Genomic DNA, 18,270 nt, shown 5'->3' with positions numbered 1-18,270 from the left:
TTTACCAGCATCCTAAAGTTTATTGAATAAACTAAAAATATATGTTGCAGGCACGTAGCATCGTTTTTGAAAGTGGGGGGGGGGGGGTGTCAGACTCATCCAAAGAATTTAAAAAAAAGCATGTTGCTGCGAGAAATAGTGGGGGGGGGGGGGCTTTTATGCTACGTGCCTGTGTTGTACCATGCTGCCGTGTCCCTCAAGGAAGTGCAAGCTGCGCTCGTCGTACAAGACATGCATGGTATCGGAGAGAAGTCTTGGGCCTACCGATGGACGGAATATGTAGAGTCCTGTGGACAAAGACCGCACATGCCTAGCTCCTAAACTAGTGGTCCGTTCAATAAACATGGATATCAACGACCTAGCGTCTAGGCTAGCTGCTACGATTTTGAACGCATTCCTAGATGATTATTTGTCTTGGACAGGCTAGATGTGCCTGTAAATCCTGTAGTAGGCAAACCATTATTTAAGTTGGTGAGGGGATAAATCGGAAAAAACAATTAACTTGCCTGCATTATCTCATATTTAAGTTAAGGAGTATCAAAATGCTGCGGTAGTAACATTTTGGAGAACTAACTGATCCTGTAAATTTATACTTGTATTTGGACACTGATTTTAAAGTTCTGAAAGCAAGTCGATGATGAAAACTAGGTAGAGAAGGGTAGCTTATGCGACCCTGTAAAAATAAAGTTAAAATTTGATATATCTTTTAAACGTATAGTTATGTCTATATTTAATTGGGAAATAAACAAAATTGTTAAAATACTTTGTTCCATTTAACATAAACCAAAGTCACGGTCACCTTCAATCACAACTTCCTGGTTCCTGGATTGGTTGATTCTTTGCAAAACACATCTAGCTCTGTTGCATGAGACAGTCAACTAAACAGCCATGGACTGTGAGACTTTCAACTACATTAATGATACATCCGAAGAATTCGGTTTTCTGTCCTGTATCTTATCAGGAATGCTGACATTTATAATATCCGGGATATGTTTACAGAGGGAGCAAATTAAAGATGCGGCGAATGAAGTTACAGGTAACAGTGTCATCGACAATGAAGGAAAACTATTATTTGATGAAATTGAAAGTAAAAATCCAATTAATCCAGGAAAAGTATTTTACACAGTCGTATTCTTTAATATCGGCTTACGAGTGATTCTGGCTGTCATGGCTTCCACTACAAATAGTCATTGTAACGTCACAGGAGGCGTCACAGACGTGCCGATGGGTTTCGCTGGACTCGTAGCTTATTTCGTGTACTTTAATATGCACTTGGCACAGGTTAACAATCATATTAGATGTTTATCGCTATTGAAGGGTACAGAATTGAATTGTAAGTCGGCCATCCAGTTGCTTCTTAAGGGAGATCCCACTCTTATCTTTAATCACGGCGTTGTTCTAGTAAACCATATCGTGAAACATGAGAATAAGTCTTTCACTTTCCAAAGATGTGAAGATGTCACCGACCTCTCTCAATTAAAGCGACTCGAAGAACGATTGAACCCTAACAACCCGGTCCTGCTAAAGTTAAGGTTTTCGATTATATGTGGGGACACAGAAACTAGAACGAGGTACCTTGCTGAATGGAGAAGTTTTATGTTTTCTGGGAGTGATATAAATCTTGCCTTTGCAATACATTCATCGCTCCAAAGAGAAGTGAAGATTGATTGTTTCAATCAAAACAGAGAGATGATCCTTTGGTGGGACACCGAGAGGGATGTGGACACCGAGAGGGATGTCCCGTGGTGGATGAGCGAGAAATGGTTTTGGGTGTTTACAATTCTGTTTTTAGGAGTTCCGTACAAATTCTTCTATGACTTTAAAGCCCAGAAAGTAACAATAGATATCAAAAAAGTCATTTACTGTGATGCGCAAAATGATAGTAAGAACACAGTATCATCACAGTGAACGCAGTAAGATATTTCGTTTTGATATTTTTTTTGCGGTGGTGAATACTAGTATTGTATTGGCTGATACCATGATAGTAAAACAGTGGATAAAAACCACAGAAACAAAAAAGAACAAAAAAAAAAAAACCTCAAAACAAAAAAAAACAACACCCCACCCCAGTTTACAAGTTAGCTAATACATGTATTGGCTGCCATAATTCATTTTAAAAAATGTGCATTTGGTTCTTCGAACATAGATAATTTTCTTTTGCATGAAGCTTGTTTCTGAGAAAGTTTTAAAAGCAATGAACCCAATTTGTTTGCCAGGGGATTTTGAATGAATTAGATGGATAAAGCATTTTCAAAGTGAAATGCAGTAATTTAGTGGAACATTCTTTACTTTATAGGTACCAGACATAACATCTTGAATGGTTGGGTGATTGACATTTTCTATATGTTGTTGCCACCAATATACGTATATGTATTAGATTTTTCCAGAAAATTTGTATGGTTCTACATTGGACATATCCAAGATGTATAGTGTCAATTTCAATACAGTTGTCTCTGTTCGGACAATTTCATTTTAAAAAGCGACTAGTTATGTACTATGACTCTGTGTAATATTTTGAGCTGAAGAGATTGTGCGTTAGTTTGTGTGCAACACTGAAACGAATAATAATTTTTTCATAATCAGAGACTGGAATTTCTACTTCAAATATTTCTGACCAATTTTGGATACAGAGAGTTAGTTCCTTGCAACTGTTGATTAAATCCAATATGCATCTTTACATTCTAATTCACTTACAGGTAGAACTTTCCCTTGAACAGACAAGGAATGTGTTACATTTTCTTAGTTATGGGGAGGATGTATTTTGTCTTTGACATATTTTTTTCTTCAATTATTTGGTATAAAGGTAAGGAGACTGTTGTATTGAAGAAAAAGGGGTTAAATTTAATTTTCCATAAAACTTATCTAAAGTAAAGAAATGATCATCATTGTTAGTAGTATCTTTTAAAAACATTATTTCACTTTTATATACCATTCAGAAAAAAAGATTGATTTATTTTCGATTCATTTAAAATTGTTAAACCACAAGCATTCTGTAAATATGGTGGGTTTATGCTAATTCTATTTAAATAGCTTCTAAGTATTTTCCATGAAGTGGTCATATTACATTTTTCATTAAAAAGTAGGTGATTTTACTGGAAAACTTGGCAGACTACATCTTAATTGTTAAGCGAAGATCAGTAATTTCTATTTTACTAATAAAAGCATTTATTTTTTTTTTTCCAAATTTGCATCACCCTCACTAAAAATTCTTTTGATCAAATTTAATCAGTGAAGTGATTTAACTTGAATTTCAAAATTTAGAACTTTTAATCCAACATCAGCTAACTTTTGAAATCTAATAATGTATTTTATTTTAGAGATCTCTGAATTCCATGCAAATTTATGTTTTCATTTAATTATGTTTTCTGGTATTAGAATGACAGAGACTAGGAATACAAGTTTTGACAACGCTAATGTTTTGACGATTAAAATTTTCCCTTACAGTTATGGACTGCGCATTTTCGAAAGATTAAGGGTTAGTTTTAAATCCTCGAATTTGGTTTTCAAATTTTTGTCGACAGCATTATTTTCATTTTCACTATTGAACCAAAAACCTAAATTAAAAAGACTCCCCTCTGAACCATTTTACAGCCAGAGTGCCTAGTTTGTAATTTCTTTTTGATCCTATCCAGAATGCTTCTGTTTTATTCAAATTTAGTTTTAGTCCAGATACGTTATCAAAGCCAAACCTTTATAATTACTCTGAATCAAAGCTCATTGTCAATTATCCTCGTCCAGTTGCCAAATATTTATACTCATCTATTAAAAGAAGACAATCAATTGTATTTAAGTAATGAGTTGTAAACAAATATATAAAAATAATACTTAAACCCACTGATATCCCAAAACTCCTTAAAGATTTATTTGTTGTATTATGTATTTAAACATGTATTTTTGCTTTTTTGTCCTTTTGGGGTTTTTCCCCATCTTGCATTGCGTTCTTTTCTTCATGTATTATGTACATTATTATGTGCATTATTGTGTTTACAGTTACATATAGGCCCGACGGGCCGGGTGTTGATCTTTTCGAGTTTTTCTTTTTGTCAATTTTACAATGTACTGTAAAGACATATGTCACTATAAAAATAAATTACTTACTTACTTACCTTTGCATAATGTTGAGAACCTCATAACCCGACTCTTCAACACTAAGAAAACAAGTTGTGTCATCGGCAAGTTGACTGATTTTAAATTCAGTTTCACCTATTTTAATACCTCTTATGTTTTTGTTTTGTTTTATTGCTATTGCTTGAATTTCTATTTTCTACACATAATACAAATAGTATGGTGATAAAGGGTAGCCATGTCTTACTCCTCTTTTTATATTGAAAAACTTTGAAGTGTATGCATCATTAATTAATTATTATACAGCTAGAAATATCATTATATAAAATAATGACTTAAACTGTTTCTCAACCCAAATATACTCAAAACTTTTTCTAAGTAAGACAACTCAGCTGTATCAAAAGCTTTTTAAAAATCTACTAATAAAATGAAGCCTGGGATATTTTTCAGATCTGTAAATGTGATAGGGTCTGAAATAGGTCTGATATTTTCACCATAAATCTCTCTTTTATATTACATGTTTGATCAATTAATTTTGGTATAATGTTTATGATTCGATTAGCTAACACATTTGCCACTAATTTATAGTCAAAATTTAGAAGGGACATAGCCTACAGTTATTTTTTATTTGTTCTGTCTTTATCGTATTTTGGGGTTCTAGAGTGATAACACCCTTTTTTGATCATATGACATGCACTTTTTGAAATGGATATAAATTTATACCTTCAAGAACCAAGTTTCGTTTTGATGTTTAGTAAAGGTTTATTTCTTATGTGCTATAAATAAATGTGCATTGACATTTCTTATTCAACAGCTCGGATTGTGTTTTGTATACATTGTACATTTGTCGTAATACTAAACGCCTATATGTGGATTCTATATATACAATGTATAAATAAAAAAAGTAATACTGTTCTTTTGAACATGGACAAGTGGTGGACAATTGACTCTTTCAGCCTTCAATATATACCCCCTTATAATTACCAAATTCATCTATAAGTTTCATTGCTGTATAATAAATGCATGTATGATTATCTATTCAAAGATATTTTTGTCCTATTAATTGAAATGTTTCATTAAACCAGCAAATTAAAAATCAAATCTGAGTTCAAAAACAAAAAACAAAAGAAATAAAAAAAAAAAATTATATACACCCTCCCTCCCCGGGGAAATAAAACCCACAAAACTCTTCCATTCTGTCACACCATTCCTAAAAAACAAAAGAACGCTCAATATTTCTGTGTACAACATTGACATAAAGACAGTCATTCTGACAATTTAGTTTTGAAAAAGTAAAAAAAATTATTTCCCACAAAATGTTATCTTTCTTTTAAAGTAGATCCAGTGTTCTGTGACGTCACCCTTTTTTGTAAAACTTTGAATTCTTTAAAAATTGTGCAACATAGTTTTATTTATTTTATGTGAATATAATCACATGGATGTAATTAGAATTAATGGTTGGTTAAAGATATTTTTGCACTTAATTTCATACTAAATTTCCAAATTTTTATATATTTTATCTATGCAAAGGGGAAATAACTCTTTTTCTGACTTTTCTCTCAGTTGTATGTCTAAATGCTATAGTTTTTCTTATTCCAACGTTTAATTTTAAAATATTTTTGTAATTTTAGTTTTCTGATAAAGTTGACATTAAAATTAAACAAGAAAAACAAGTTTCTGCCTACAAGATTTTACTTTTAACAGAAAAAAAATACATTTTTCTAATGCTAAAATATGCTTTAGTTTAAGTTTATCTGGCATCTCAAAAGGTGTGATGACATGTATATTTTTTCTAACAATTGATGACATTTAAGTCTATTAAGTTCAAATCAGTTCGGTTTTTCAACTTTCCTCAGAGAATTTTACGAGTATGGAGCGACCTTAAGGAAGGAGTCTTTTCTGGTTTTCGACTTTTCAAACGTAAATTTGATTATTTTTTCATTAAATCAAGATGAAAGGAAATTAAAATAGTATATTTTTCTTTCTTTTTTACTATCATACAACTTGGTATAGAAAAATGTAATCAATGTTTAGAATGGAACAAGGACTATATTTTTGGCGTAGGAAAATATCACATGTTGCGCAATTCAGAATTGCAGCAGATTATATATATATAATGAGTCTGTTTTATCATTTTAAAAACAATAACAATAATGTTGGATTTTTTTTACTAATGTGAACTAATAATATGATACTTGGGTTTCAGAATATGTTTTTAAAATATGATTTGCCTATCAAATAACATTTTTATAAGCTTTTTAAAGCGCCCATTCTATACATTGATTTTTGTGAAAAAATCACTAAAATCAGTTTTTCTCTCTTATGAAACGGTCAATATATTAGCTTTTCTGTCAATTTATATCTTTATATAAAGTCTTTATAATACATAAAAATTAGAAATATTTTATTATTGGAAGCATAAAAAAATAATCAAAATTTCTTCAAAATTTTAGAAAATTAGAGGAAATGCGGGCTAAGCAATATCAATTTTAGTATAAATATTTATTCCAATTTAGTAGTATAAGCTGATAGACACTCTCATGGTCTATGATTTCATTGAAGATTTGAATCTTCAAATCTTAAACAAATGTCTACAGAACTATAAAGAGCTACACTTATTTTTATCACTCTTTACGTTGAGGAAAAAGGTAGTGACCTTGACCTGACCTTTATCCGAAAACAAAAAGGTCAAATTTAATTAAACTGATAGAATCATTAAGTAATATGATCCGTTTGACTGTGTCAAAATTTCATGCATTTCTTATTATAAGAAGTATGTTTGATAATAAAAAGACTCCTTCCTTAAATACTTTTTTTTAATCCGTTATGAAAAAAAAATCGCCGCCAGAACGGTTCGAACTCGGACACTGCAGTTCACGTATCTATTCATGAATGTGTATGTATGCAAGGTGATATTCATTAAAAGAATGAAATAATAACATTCTGATGTATAATCAGATTGATTGATATTGAATAAAATTTGGCTGGATGGCGTCAGTGGCACCAAGTGGTTCTAGAAACCCGATTTTCGAACAATAGCTCATAATCAATCAGTAAGTAAGTATGAAGTAGCCACTCGACTAAGCCAGCTCTTACTGGGCGTAGTAAATAACCTATATCACTGCCACGCAGTTGAGCAATACACACACAACAATCCCAGTTATCGATTTTTACATACTTTTAAATTTGGACAAAGGTTATTCATTATACAAACAATTTTTTGATTGATAATCAATACGGTATCTCTTATGTAGTTTATGAAAACTGCACAAATTAAAACATTAATACGCTGTATGCGTGCCAATTCTCAGGAGTACGTAAGCAGATTTATAAAGGGGGATTTATCTATGCCAGCTAGTGTGTGGATTGAAGAGATCTATGCGCTGTGCTATCACAATCTGTAGTATGAGCTGAATTTGCGTGTAAAACAATCATATTAGCATCATAGCTATATAAAGTTACAATTGTTTACATGTTAACACCATAGTGACAGTATAATATGTATGCAGGCACTAGGAATGCGGAAGAGGAAGCTATATAGACGTCTGTCCTCTCAAATCCCCTGCACACCCTCCACCTCCAGGATCCCTTCTTCGTGGGCTCGTGTAAAAACATGGGTAACTGATAAAGAAAAAAAACCCGAACAATAAATATTTACTCCTAGCACAACGGAAATAAACCTCTTTACCTTTAAATCCTATATATTACGTAATAGGCAATGGATGGATATCAACGTGATATTGATAACAAACACATACGCATATCGATGTTTGTTTGTTTATACTTCGACACTTAACTGATTATTTATGTAGAGCACAATCGTGTAATATTGGAGGATGAGCCCGAGCGAATGTAGGTCACCTATTTTCTTTTTCATTTTGTCGATAGCTGTTGGATCCTATGGACTGTAAGTATGTCAGCTTATCCTCCATTTTGTTCTTGGTTAATACATAATTTTGTCTTACGCTTAGAATGTTTAATCTCATATCCTGTTTATTAATGGCCGTTGAGAGTGGGGCTTATGTTTCTTATTTAGAGTATGAATAGTCCGGACTCTTCACGTGTGGGTTGGCGTGTACCACAAATCGTAATCAGTCCAATTGATCAGTGGGCTAGACGATCCAAAGGTACAGCTAAATATCACAATGAGTTAAATGGAACTTAATGTACATTTTTGGTTCTGTTTCTTGCAGTGTCTAGGGGATCGATAGTGCAAGGAGAAGCTATTTATAAATCAAGGTGATTCTGTATGAGGGGCAGACAGTTCTATATTGAACAGCCACAGGATGGAGTACATCAAATTCCTCCCCATTCTGGAAATGTGTATGGAAGAAACCATTTCTCAGAAATCAAAGTTATGTGAAGCAGCCAGGATCACCTCATCGGACATAATTAACAGAGCAGAAATATTGCATGCCGTTATTAATAGGGTCAAAGAAAATCTCCTAGCGAAAACAGAAAACGTGTTGGAAATTGAAATTAAAAAAATGGAAAATCGTGAGAAAGAACTGAGAACCTGGATATCTTGGTTATCTGCTCAAACCGACATCTCTCAGCAGAACTTGCCATGCTTTAAAAGAGGAAATAATAAAGAACATAACATGCATAATGGAAAGAAAGAATTGCTTGCAAGCTTACAGCGGCTTTGTGAAATTCAGCATACAAGTTTGTACTTTAAAAGTGGAGAAAGTATTACCGACACTAACATTGGATCATTGTTCGGGACTGTGCAGAATTTCAGCATTACGCCCCCCTCTCCGATACGGAAAGTCAGACGTGACACTTTTCCTACGATTAAAGTGCACTGTTCATCTCGGTTCAAATGTAAAGGATCCTCCGGGAACATTCATGCTATTGCCCCAATATCAGTAAACGAGGCGTGGATTTGTTGCGGATGGGGCAGCAAAGAGATACAACTGTATCATACAAATGGAGAACTGTTGGTGTCAGTAACTTTAGACATACCCGTTGACCACATAGTGTCAACAAAAAATGGTAATGTTTTGATATCTAGTTATAATGGCAATTCAATATGGCGTCTTGATGAGCAGCTAAATGTCACTCTATTCGCCAATTTATCTTTTATTCCGCGCGGGATGGCCGTGCACCCGAGGACAAACGAATTATACGTCTGCGGGGTAGAAAGAGATGGAAGTCGAGATGACCTCTTGTCTCTAAATAGAAGACATCTCATTGCTAGATTTTCCGCAGACGGTACTTTCATCTCGGACATAACGATTTCCCCCCATGATCCACATCGACTTGGATTAATGAATGAAGACAAGGTGTGTTTCTCTGACTATGGGAAGAACAATAAACGCCAGCTTGTAGTGATGGACAAAATGGGCACCGTTCTGTGCGTGTACGAAGGTAGACACGAACTGGAGAATCCTTTCTATCCTCTCGGAACACAAGTAGATCAGTACGAAAACATCATTGTAGCAGATTGGAACAACGACTGTGTTCACTTACTGGACAAAAACGGAGAGTTTTCGCAGTTTTTAGTTGACCAAGAAAGTGACATAGAGCGTCCTTGCTCTCTAGGGTTGGACACTGATGGTCATCTTTGGGTAGGAAACGCGACAGGCCACGTGCATGTGTTCAGTTATTGCACTTGGTTGTAGACCATATTACTTTATACATTATTTATTTATTTATTAAATCGTTAATAAAGAACTTTATTATGAAGCAGTTTGTACAGTATGCATGCAAAATACCTAGAGGAGGAAAAGACGCACAATACACATCGTTTTGCGGAATGTACTCAAGACATACATTTGTTCTGTGTTAAGGCCTGAATATTGTGTTCATCAAAACAAGTCAAAAAATCATCCATTTAGACAATTAAGTCTACTATCACGCAAATATGCGTTCGGATAATGGAGTCAGATACCCCCTACACATGTACTAGTAATTGAGGTCAGTGTTCAAGTAAAGAGGTTGGAGAATCTCTATCTGAACGCATTCGTTTGTACTAAAAATTAAACCACAAAGGTCGGTTTATATAACCGATAATAACCACAGTACCTGTTAAACACTCATCTTGGATTAAGTAAGTACATACGTATGGTGCATTTGGCTTTTACCGATAATCAGTGTAAACATGTTATCGAATACTAAGTAAACATCATTGCAACACAGGGTACGCAAGTTGCGAAACAATTCGCTTAGTGTCCATACCAATCGACCTATGCCAATTCTTGGCATCGTTATATATCGGTCAGAACTCCCAACATTTAACTCTTATTTGTTCTAACCAAATCCTGTATAAAACTTATGATTAGTCGCTCCAGTAAATTTTCAGGGGTGACTATCAAAAGACAAACTCGTAGTCAGATTTTGGCCACTTGATCATGTTGCACAATCTATCACAGTTCAGTGACACCTGGTTACTAAGAAGTGGCCTTTGTCGGTAAAAAATATCTAGGGCAGAGCCTTAGCACACTTACTACTGACCGAATTTCTCGAGTAAGCACGCTGAAATACAATTCAACACAGAAACTGGTCAGTTTTATAGACATGATACAGCCTCATGTCATTGTGTGAGGATGAAAGTTCCTCGGTACAATGATCGACAGCGTTTTAGCAAGTTACACTGTATATATAGGTCACAGTAACAGTGAGTTTTATATTACAGGTGAGAGCAAAGGCTAAGTCAGTGACCTAAATAACATGGAATGTGGCATTTTAGTACTTGTTAAAGTATAACTGAATTACAACCCCACGTTACGAAACAAGAGGTTATAATCCTTATCACTGACTCAAGGACCTTAATTGTATCTATTAATTAGCCACAACATACTTTTCACGCTTAACTTTTCTGTGGTATTGCATACCATAATAGTCATGACTTGAATTACGTTTTATTATGACATATTTCTGATTTATACCCTCTGTCCGAAAAATTATATAAAACAAACATTTCATAAAAAAAAACAATACCATCTATATGAAGATGGAGAAGGCATTTAAAAGGGTTAAAGATGTATTGTAATTCATTAATATTTGTAGGTTTTATTTCATATTAAGTTATCAAGTGCCATCTTGGATGGAAGAGTAGGAACGTAGCGTACCCCCTCAACAAACACCAGTCCCACCCCCTCTGCAATAAGAAAAAGATCATTTTCACAGCATAATAATTTTGTAGAAAAACGGCCATACCCAGTTAGGGTCAATGTCCTTAATTAAGGATAGCAATAGCAACGTTTATTTTTAACTACTAAATACTTTATTTTAACTACTAAATACTTTGAGACTAAATATGCACTGGGTGACTGTCTGCGTCACGACATACAGGATTTGCAAGGATGATTAAAGAACTCTGATTGCTATATAAATGACTGCGTGTGTAGTACGAACTTTATGTGCATAGGCGTCGGAACCGGGGGGAGGGGGGGGGGGGGGGCTAGGGGGGCTTAGGCCCCCCCCCCCCCCACTTTTTTTGCAAAGTTAGACCTAACCATTAGGCACAAAGCATCATAGAGGGTTAACCAACCCCCCCCCCCCCCGGCACTTTTCTCGCCGGAAATGAAATTGTTCCTAAAGAACTATAATGATAAGAGTCAAATTTGGCCCCCATAATTCAACATTTTTAAAAGTGTTTCGGGTACAATAAAATGTTATGTTATAATTTAGAAGAGTTTATATAAAATATTTTTTTCACATATTTGTTTGATTTATTTGCACTCACTTGCAGTATATGACGTCAAAAGTGACGCTATTTCTATAATTCAATCAAAATCAGTCGAAAATTGACATTTTTCTCATCTTTTTTACGAACGGGAAATATAGAGCGCATGCTTGAACCAGGACAAATTTTTTGACACTTATTAGACATGGCTAGATACATCTCTGATTAAAATATTTTGTTGGTTCAAGCATGCGCTCTGTTTCCTGAAAGAAAAACTGCTTGAAAACAAGCTTTTTTATGCTAAAATGCAAAAATGGCGGGAAAAGGTTGTCTTTACAATGCCGTATTTGTAAATTGTGGGCACTTTAATCAAAACGAACAGTAAGTTAAAACATCACATATATATCTGTACAAAGAAAACAGAGAATTACAGTAAAATAATTTTAGGCCCATACCATATATAGTCCTTTACCTTGAAAGATTGAGAAGTTGGAAGTAATAGGAATACTAGCCCCCCCCCCCCTCCCCCCCCTCCCCAAAGGATTAGGATTTTCATGATTTTGGAGGTTTTTTCTCTTTATAACTGAGGATTAGTCTAGCCCCCCCCCCCCCCCCCCAAATTTCAATTTGCTTCCGACGCCAGTGATGTGAATACTCTTGAAGTAAAAAAGTACAAATCAAAAATAAAATTTTAAATTAAAAAAACAAAACAATAAAGAGATTAATTTTAAATTTTTATATCTATTTCATTTTTAGTATTCAAGGGCCGATGAGCACGAGAAAACTTGGATTTTAATTAAGTCTTATTCTTATTCTATCTAAACTATAAATTCAATGTTTAAATACGTAGATGTTCATTCACTCTCGGGAAATTAAATTGTCATCAACAAAGTCACTTAGAGCTTTCAGAAGAGCATACATAGGCCTATGTATATTTGTTCTAGTATGATTAAATCATTGCTTCTTACTAGTATCTACTGTTGGGGTTTTTCGGGGTCCATTAGGATAAATCGGCGTATCGTTTCTATGTATTTGTTATGTTGTAAATTTTGAATTTAAAACATTACAAATATATAAAGGCCATGTATTTCGTGTTTGTATACCGGAATGATGTTTCGACTTAAAGTAAATGGAGCGTATACATGACGGAATAGAGAATTGGCCTAATGTAAAGACCTATTCATATCACGTAATGAAGTTTAGACAAAAAGTCAAGACATATTCGTATCAAGTAATGTACTTTTGGCATTAAATGATACAGTGTTGACATAATGAAAGGATGTGTTAACACCATGTATTAAGGTGTTGATCAAATGCAAAAATATATTAATAACATGTTATAAAATGTTGACATAATGTAAAGATAGAATCGCGATACGTAATGCAGTGTTGATATAATGTAAGGATATATTGATAGCATGTAATAAATTGTTGACATAATGTAAGGATACATTTGCCCCATGTAATGCAGTGTCGAAATAATGTAATGATGTATTGACCTTTGGTTGTACAATGTTGGCATAACGTACGGATGATTTTACATCACAACGTAAAAAGTTGACATCATGTAAAGACATGTTAACTTCACCTAACGTGCGTTTGACATCACGTAATAACGATTTGACCAAATGTAAAGATATATTCACACCACGTAATGGACTTTGACATAAAGTAATGATAATTTGACATAATGTATCTATAGTTTTATGCTATAAGGCAGCGATGGCGTTCCATAGATCTCTGTATTACCGCTATTGTTATGTAACATTATGTGTTTATGACATGAAGATTATGTATTTTTAACCATTTCCAAATATTTTCCAATAAAATTTTTATAAAACGTTATACTTCAAAGGACGAAAAGCGCAGAAATTAAAAAGAAGACGCACGTTATGTTTCGAACACCCCTTTCAGCCAATAACGATTTTCTTCATGTCTCCGAGTATCACGCTAGGCTACATTGACCCATATCAATTCTGGTTGTAACACGCTTTCTGGTTGGTTGGAAAAATTATTTTATATCATGTTGCCTACGTCATAGTAAGAATAACGTCAAAAACGTCGTATCAATCCGCCTGACGTTACATTTGAATTTTGTACAATTTGATGTCATTTTATAGATCAAATGACTGTTTTTATCAACAATTGATAGCACATAAATTAAATTATAACGAATGAATTCAATATTTATTAGTTTTATACGATATAAAATGGTTTGGAACAGTATTGAATTCATTCCTTAAATCAAAGAATAAATTTCATAGTTTGATGATCAATGAAATTTAATGTTTTAATGAAAACACTCTGTTGGTCTTGTCTCCATTTTAATTAATCAATAGTTAAACTAAAAAAAGTTAATTCTGGTTGTAACCCGCTTTCTGATTGGCTGACGTTTCGTTTGAATTCTGTACAATTTTACGTCATTTTAAAGGTCAAATGGCCGTTTTTATCTACAAAGACGAGTAAAAAAATTAAATTATATGCAATGAATTCAATATTTATTAGTTTTATACGATATGGTTTGAAACAGTTTACCGCTTTGCGGTTTATAAAGCGTAAACTGCCCCAAACCATTTTATATCGTATAAAACAAATAAATATTGAAATCATTCCTTAAGGAAAACATTTAAATAAAAGTACTTTAAAGATGGAGGCTAGACCAATCCATACCTAAATTGTGAAATTAAGCACAGTATAATTGGTAAAAACTTTTGGCATAAAACGCTATGCTGCTTACTCTGGAAACCTACACCTGTCGTTTTTACAGAGACGGATGAATAACAAACAAACTGTCATCAGTAAAACTCACTTGAACTTGCAGCTCAATTTCCAGGTCCAAAGACTTTTTTTTCAAATGAATAACAACGTATAATCAGAGCACACTATTCTTTTTTATAGGATAGCTTCAAGTTTATAATAAATTACAGCCACTGCAAAATCAAAGTTATGGATTTTCCCACTATATTGAAGAAAGAAAATAATGGATAATTGTCCCTGGTGAGGGAATTGCCTTTTCTTTCAAAACTTATGAAATTTGGAAAGAAAATTGTGTACTTTATATGCATGGATAGTTTAAAATTCTATGGTATTTTGAGTTAATTTATCTTTTAAACTTTAAGAAATATCATCTCTATTACTTTCAAAATTAGTGTACAGTAGAGGAAAAAACTTTTTTTTTAAATATGAAAATGTGCGAATAATTTCATCTTCAGACAGTGCTTAACATTTTTAATTTTACCATGGATTTTATATTATTACATCTGTATGCTCATTATTGCAGGACATAAATCAAATATAATAAGATACATAGATTAGCTTAATTGCAGGTGCCCACATTTGACTTTTCCAATAAACAAAAGCAGTATTTCTGAAGTTTGTAGACAAAATACCAATTTTGTTGTCACCCATGTAATGCAAAAGTATAAGTGTTTATGACAATCTAAAATCCTTAACATATAACAACAAGAGGCCCATGGGCCACATCGCTCACCTGAGAAACAATAGGTATGATAAAATCAGCTCAATGGAGTCATAATACAAACTATCTGGACAATATACAATAATTCATGTAAATCCTGTATAAATAAAATCCATTTTCCCCTGGATATTCTAATGTTTATAATCATTAGTCCCTTTTCTAACAGGATGATTTTATAGTCATATCATGTGTTGAGTATTGCAGTTCTCAAAAAGATCCCTAACAATAGTTTATTTATGGGATATAAACGTACAGTAAACTCTCAACCTTCTCGTGAGGCCAAAGAATTGTCCTGAGGCCAAAGTCTTAACAATTATAAAGAATCATCTGGCTGATTAGTTTCTGAGAAGATTTTTAAAGATTTACCCTATAAATTCCTTTGTTAAACTTTGACCCCCCCCCCCCATTGTGGCCCCACCCTACCCCTGGGGATCATTTTTTCACAACTTTGAATCTACACTACCTGAGGATGCTTTCACACAAGTTCCAGCTTTCCTGGCTGATTAGTTTCTAAGAAGAAGATTTTTAAAGATGACTCTGTTTATTCCTATGTAAAACATCGACCTCCCATCGTGGCCCAAACCTACCCCCAGGGGTCATGCTTTTCACAAATTTGAATCTACACTAACTGAGGATGCTTCCACACAAGTTTTAGCTTTCCTGGCTAATTAGTTTCTGAGAAGATTTTTAAAGGTTTACTGTATATAATCATATGTTTAACTTCAATCCCCCATTGTGGCCCCAACCTACCCCCAGGGGTCATGATTTTCACAACTTTGAATCTTCACTACCTGAGGATGCTTCCACACAAGTTCCAGCTTTGCCTTCGAATTAGTTACTGAGAAGAAGATTTTTAAAGATTTACTGTATATATTCCTATGTTAAACTTCGATCCCCCATTGTGGCCCAACCCTACCCCCGGGGGTCATGATTTTTACAACTTTGAATTTACACTACCTGAGGATGCAACCACACAAGTGTCAGCTTTCCTGGCTGATTAGTTTCTGAGAAGAAGATTTTTAAAGATTAACTGTGTATATTCCTATGTAAAACGTCGATCTCCCATTGTGGCCCAAACCTACCCCCGGGGGTCATGATTTTCACAAATTTGAATCTTCACTACATAAGGATGCATCCACACAAGTGTCAGCTTTCCTGGCCAATTAGTTTCTGAGAAGAAGATTTTTAAAGATTTACTTTTTATATTCATATGTTAAACTTCGACCCTCCATTGTGGCCCCACCCTATCCCCAGGGGTCATGATTTTCACATCTTTGAATCTACACTACCTGAGGATGCTTCCACACAAGTTTCAGCTTTCCTGGCCGATTAGTTTCTGAGAAGAGGATTTCTAAAGATTTACTCTATATATTCATTTGTTAAACTTCGACCCCCCATTGTGGCCCCATTCTCAGGTGAGCTAAAAAGGTTAAGTTTACAATTCAATAAGTTGGTTTCTGGAAGAACAGATTTTGAAAATTTTCGTAATAAATATTGACAATTATTTTACTTTTTAAAGCACTAAGCATAGCTCAGCCCTTTATTGTCGTTAGACTTCAACTTCCGGTGCATCGAATAACCGCCCCCTCTAAGCAAAAGTATACATCATTTAAACTGGTTAGGGAACCAGTTTCAGAGGTTTATGCACATAACTGCACGGGCTATTGTGAATCTAATTTACGGGTTATTGTGAAATTAATGTACGGGGCTTACATACATCATTGCAGGGACTGTCATGCAGTGATGAGGAAATATAGTGCGTATACAGAAGCTGAAATGCTATATACATATATCTGTTATATACATACAGAAGCTGGGTTAGCGCTTTTCAGTACTATCAGTACTTTGATTTAATCTTTAGCTTTTAAGATCTGTGTACAAACATAGAATTGCTAGCAATTCTCTGTATCTTGCTTACAACTCGAAGCAAACACTCAAAAATGGTTAGTAAATAGAAATTGTTAACAATTAAACACAAGAAACATGCACTACATGTATAACAAATAAAGAACACAATTTATTTTTTCGAAATGAATCATATATATACATGTATATACCTACATATTTCCGTAAGCGATATCAAACTCTATTTAAACTAAATAAACTAGAGAAAATGCCGAGCATCTTAACAAAAACCTATTGCATTAATCTACCATTACGCAAAAAATAATGCCGAATTACCGATAGAATGAATTGTATTTCAGTACTCCTACATCAGATTTTGCTTAATTTGCGCAGGTAAACAGTTAACGTAACTGTTTGATTTACCGAAGTCTCTGTTTGATTTGATACGTAAAAATCACGAAATACAGACGACAGTTTCCAGGTTACAAAGCATAAATAATGAAAACGAAACGAAAATCAGAACAAGCTAACATCAACGTCATGTGTGAAAACTGTCAACGCATTGAAATATTTAGCCTCAATTTACTTCACAAAATCGGCACCAATATATTTTTCATGTTTCATAAATTTCCCTTCATACGCGAACTGTTGCACAACAAGCAAATTCATCAGTCAGATCGACCCTTTTTCGTATAATGTCATGGCTGCTTTAAACAAAGAACCTCGTTTTAGAAGTATGGAATACGAGTCTTGGTAAAATGGGTAAGCAAAACCGGGCCGTGGCAAAATAAAAGCCGGGGCAGATCGGCAATCGTCAATTCCAAATACGCATTATTTTGCAGCAATATTTACAGCAAATACAAATATACTGGTCCATCAAATATCCTGAAATTTTAATGAGATTGGCAGATTAATAACTGCTTATCTTTTGTTTTGCCCAGGCCAAGTCTTGTCTACCCATTTTACCGGATGCCGAATCCGAGGCTATTGACTTGATTGAAACACGCCTTTCCTTTCTTATTATTTTCGTAATAACTCAGATTTGAAACAGTATTAGACCTTAATTTTTGCAATTTATATTTTCCTTCCCATAAGGATAATTTATGCTAAACTACGTTGAATTGGAGTCAGTAGTTCTTGAGAAGAAGATTTTTAAAAATGCACCCCCCTTTTTCTACAGTTTCAAGGTTTTCTCCGCTTTGAATACAGATCGGACTTTTATTTCTGCAATTTATATTCGCCCTCCCATAAG

General features: G+C 34.0%; 2 protein-coding genes and 1 long non-coding RNA gene across 4 annotated transcripts; 2 read left to right on the top strand and 1 right to left on the bottom strand.

Moving 5' to 3' along the window:
- The first annotated feature begins 827 nt into the window (after window positions 1-827).
- Window positions 828-5,009, top strand: LOC128191898 (uncharacterized). The gene has a single exon (XM_052864264.1). The coding sequence runs from the start codon at window positions 889-891 to the stop codon at window positions 1,906-1,908; it is 1,020 nt and encodes a 339-aa protein (XP_052720224.1). The 5' UTR covers window positions 828-888; the 3' UTR covers window positions 1,909-5,009.
- Window positions 5,010-6,550: 1,541 nt separating this feature from the next.
- LOC128191903 (uncharacterized) lies at window positions 6,551-7,990 on the bottom strand. Its single transcript, XR_008244481.1, has 2 exons — window positions 7,863-7,990; window positions 6,551-7,686 (listed from the first exon to the last, which is right to left on the bottom strand). It is a non-coding gene; the product is annotated as an uncharacterized LOC128191903 (long non-coding RNA).
- On the top strand, window positions 7,685-9,759 carry LOC128191896 (tripartite motif-containing protein 3-like). 2 transcript variants are annotated; one of them, XM_052864262.1, is made up of 2 exons: window positions 7,685-7,972; window positions 8,259-9,759. In XM_052864262.1, exon 2 carries the CDS (start codon window positions 8,352-8,354, stop codon window positions 9,687-9,689), a length of 1,338 nt encoding a protein of 445 aa, XP_052720222.1. In that variant the 5' UTR covers window positions 7,685-7,972; window positions 8,259-8,351; the 3' UTR covers window positions 9,690-9,759. The 2 variants fall into 2 exon arrangements, with proteins under 2 accessions (XP_052720222.1, XP_052720223.1); XM_052864263.1 differs by having other exon boundaries at window positions 7,685-7,976.
- The last annotated feature ends 8,511 nt before the right edge of the window (window positions 9,760-18,270 follow it).

This window comes from Crassostrea angulata, chromosome 7 (assembly GCF_025612915.1).
Source record: "Crassostrea angulata isolate pt1a10 chromosome 7, ASM2561291v2, whole genome shotgun sequence".
Lineage (NCBI taxonomy): Eukaryota > Metazoa > Mollusca > Bivalvia > Ostreida > Ostreidae > Magallana > Magallana angulata.
The sequence above is the reverse complement of the archived record's forward strand: the minus strand, read 5'-3'. Positions and strand labels throughout refer to the sequence as shown.

Bases quoted from the DNA above. Each gene is read 5' to 3' on its own strand.
- LOC128191898 (XM_052864264.1), top strand. From the start codon at position 889: ATGGACTGTGAGACTTTCAACTACATTAATGATACATCCGAAGAATTC.
- LOC128191896 (XM_052864262.1), top strand. From the start codon at position 8,352: ATGGAGTACATCAAATTCCTCCCCATTCTGGAAATGTGTATGGAAGAA.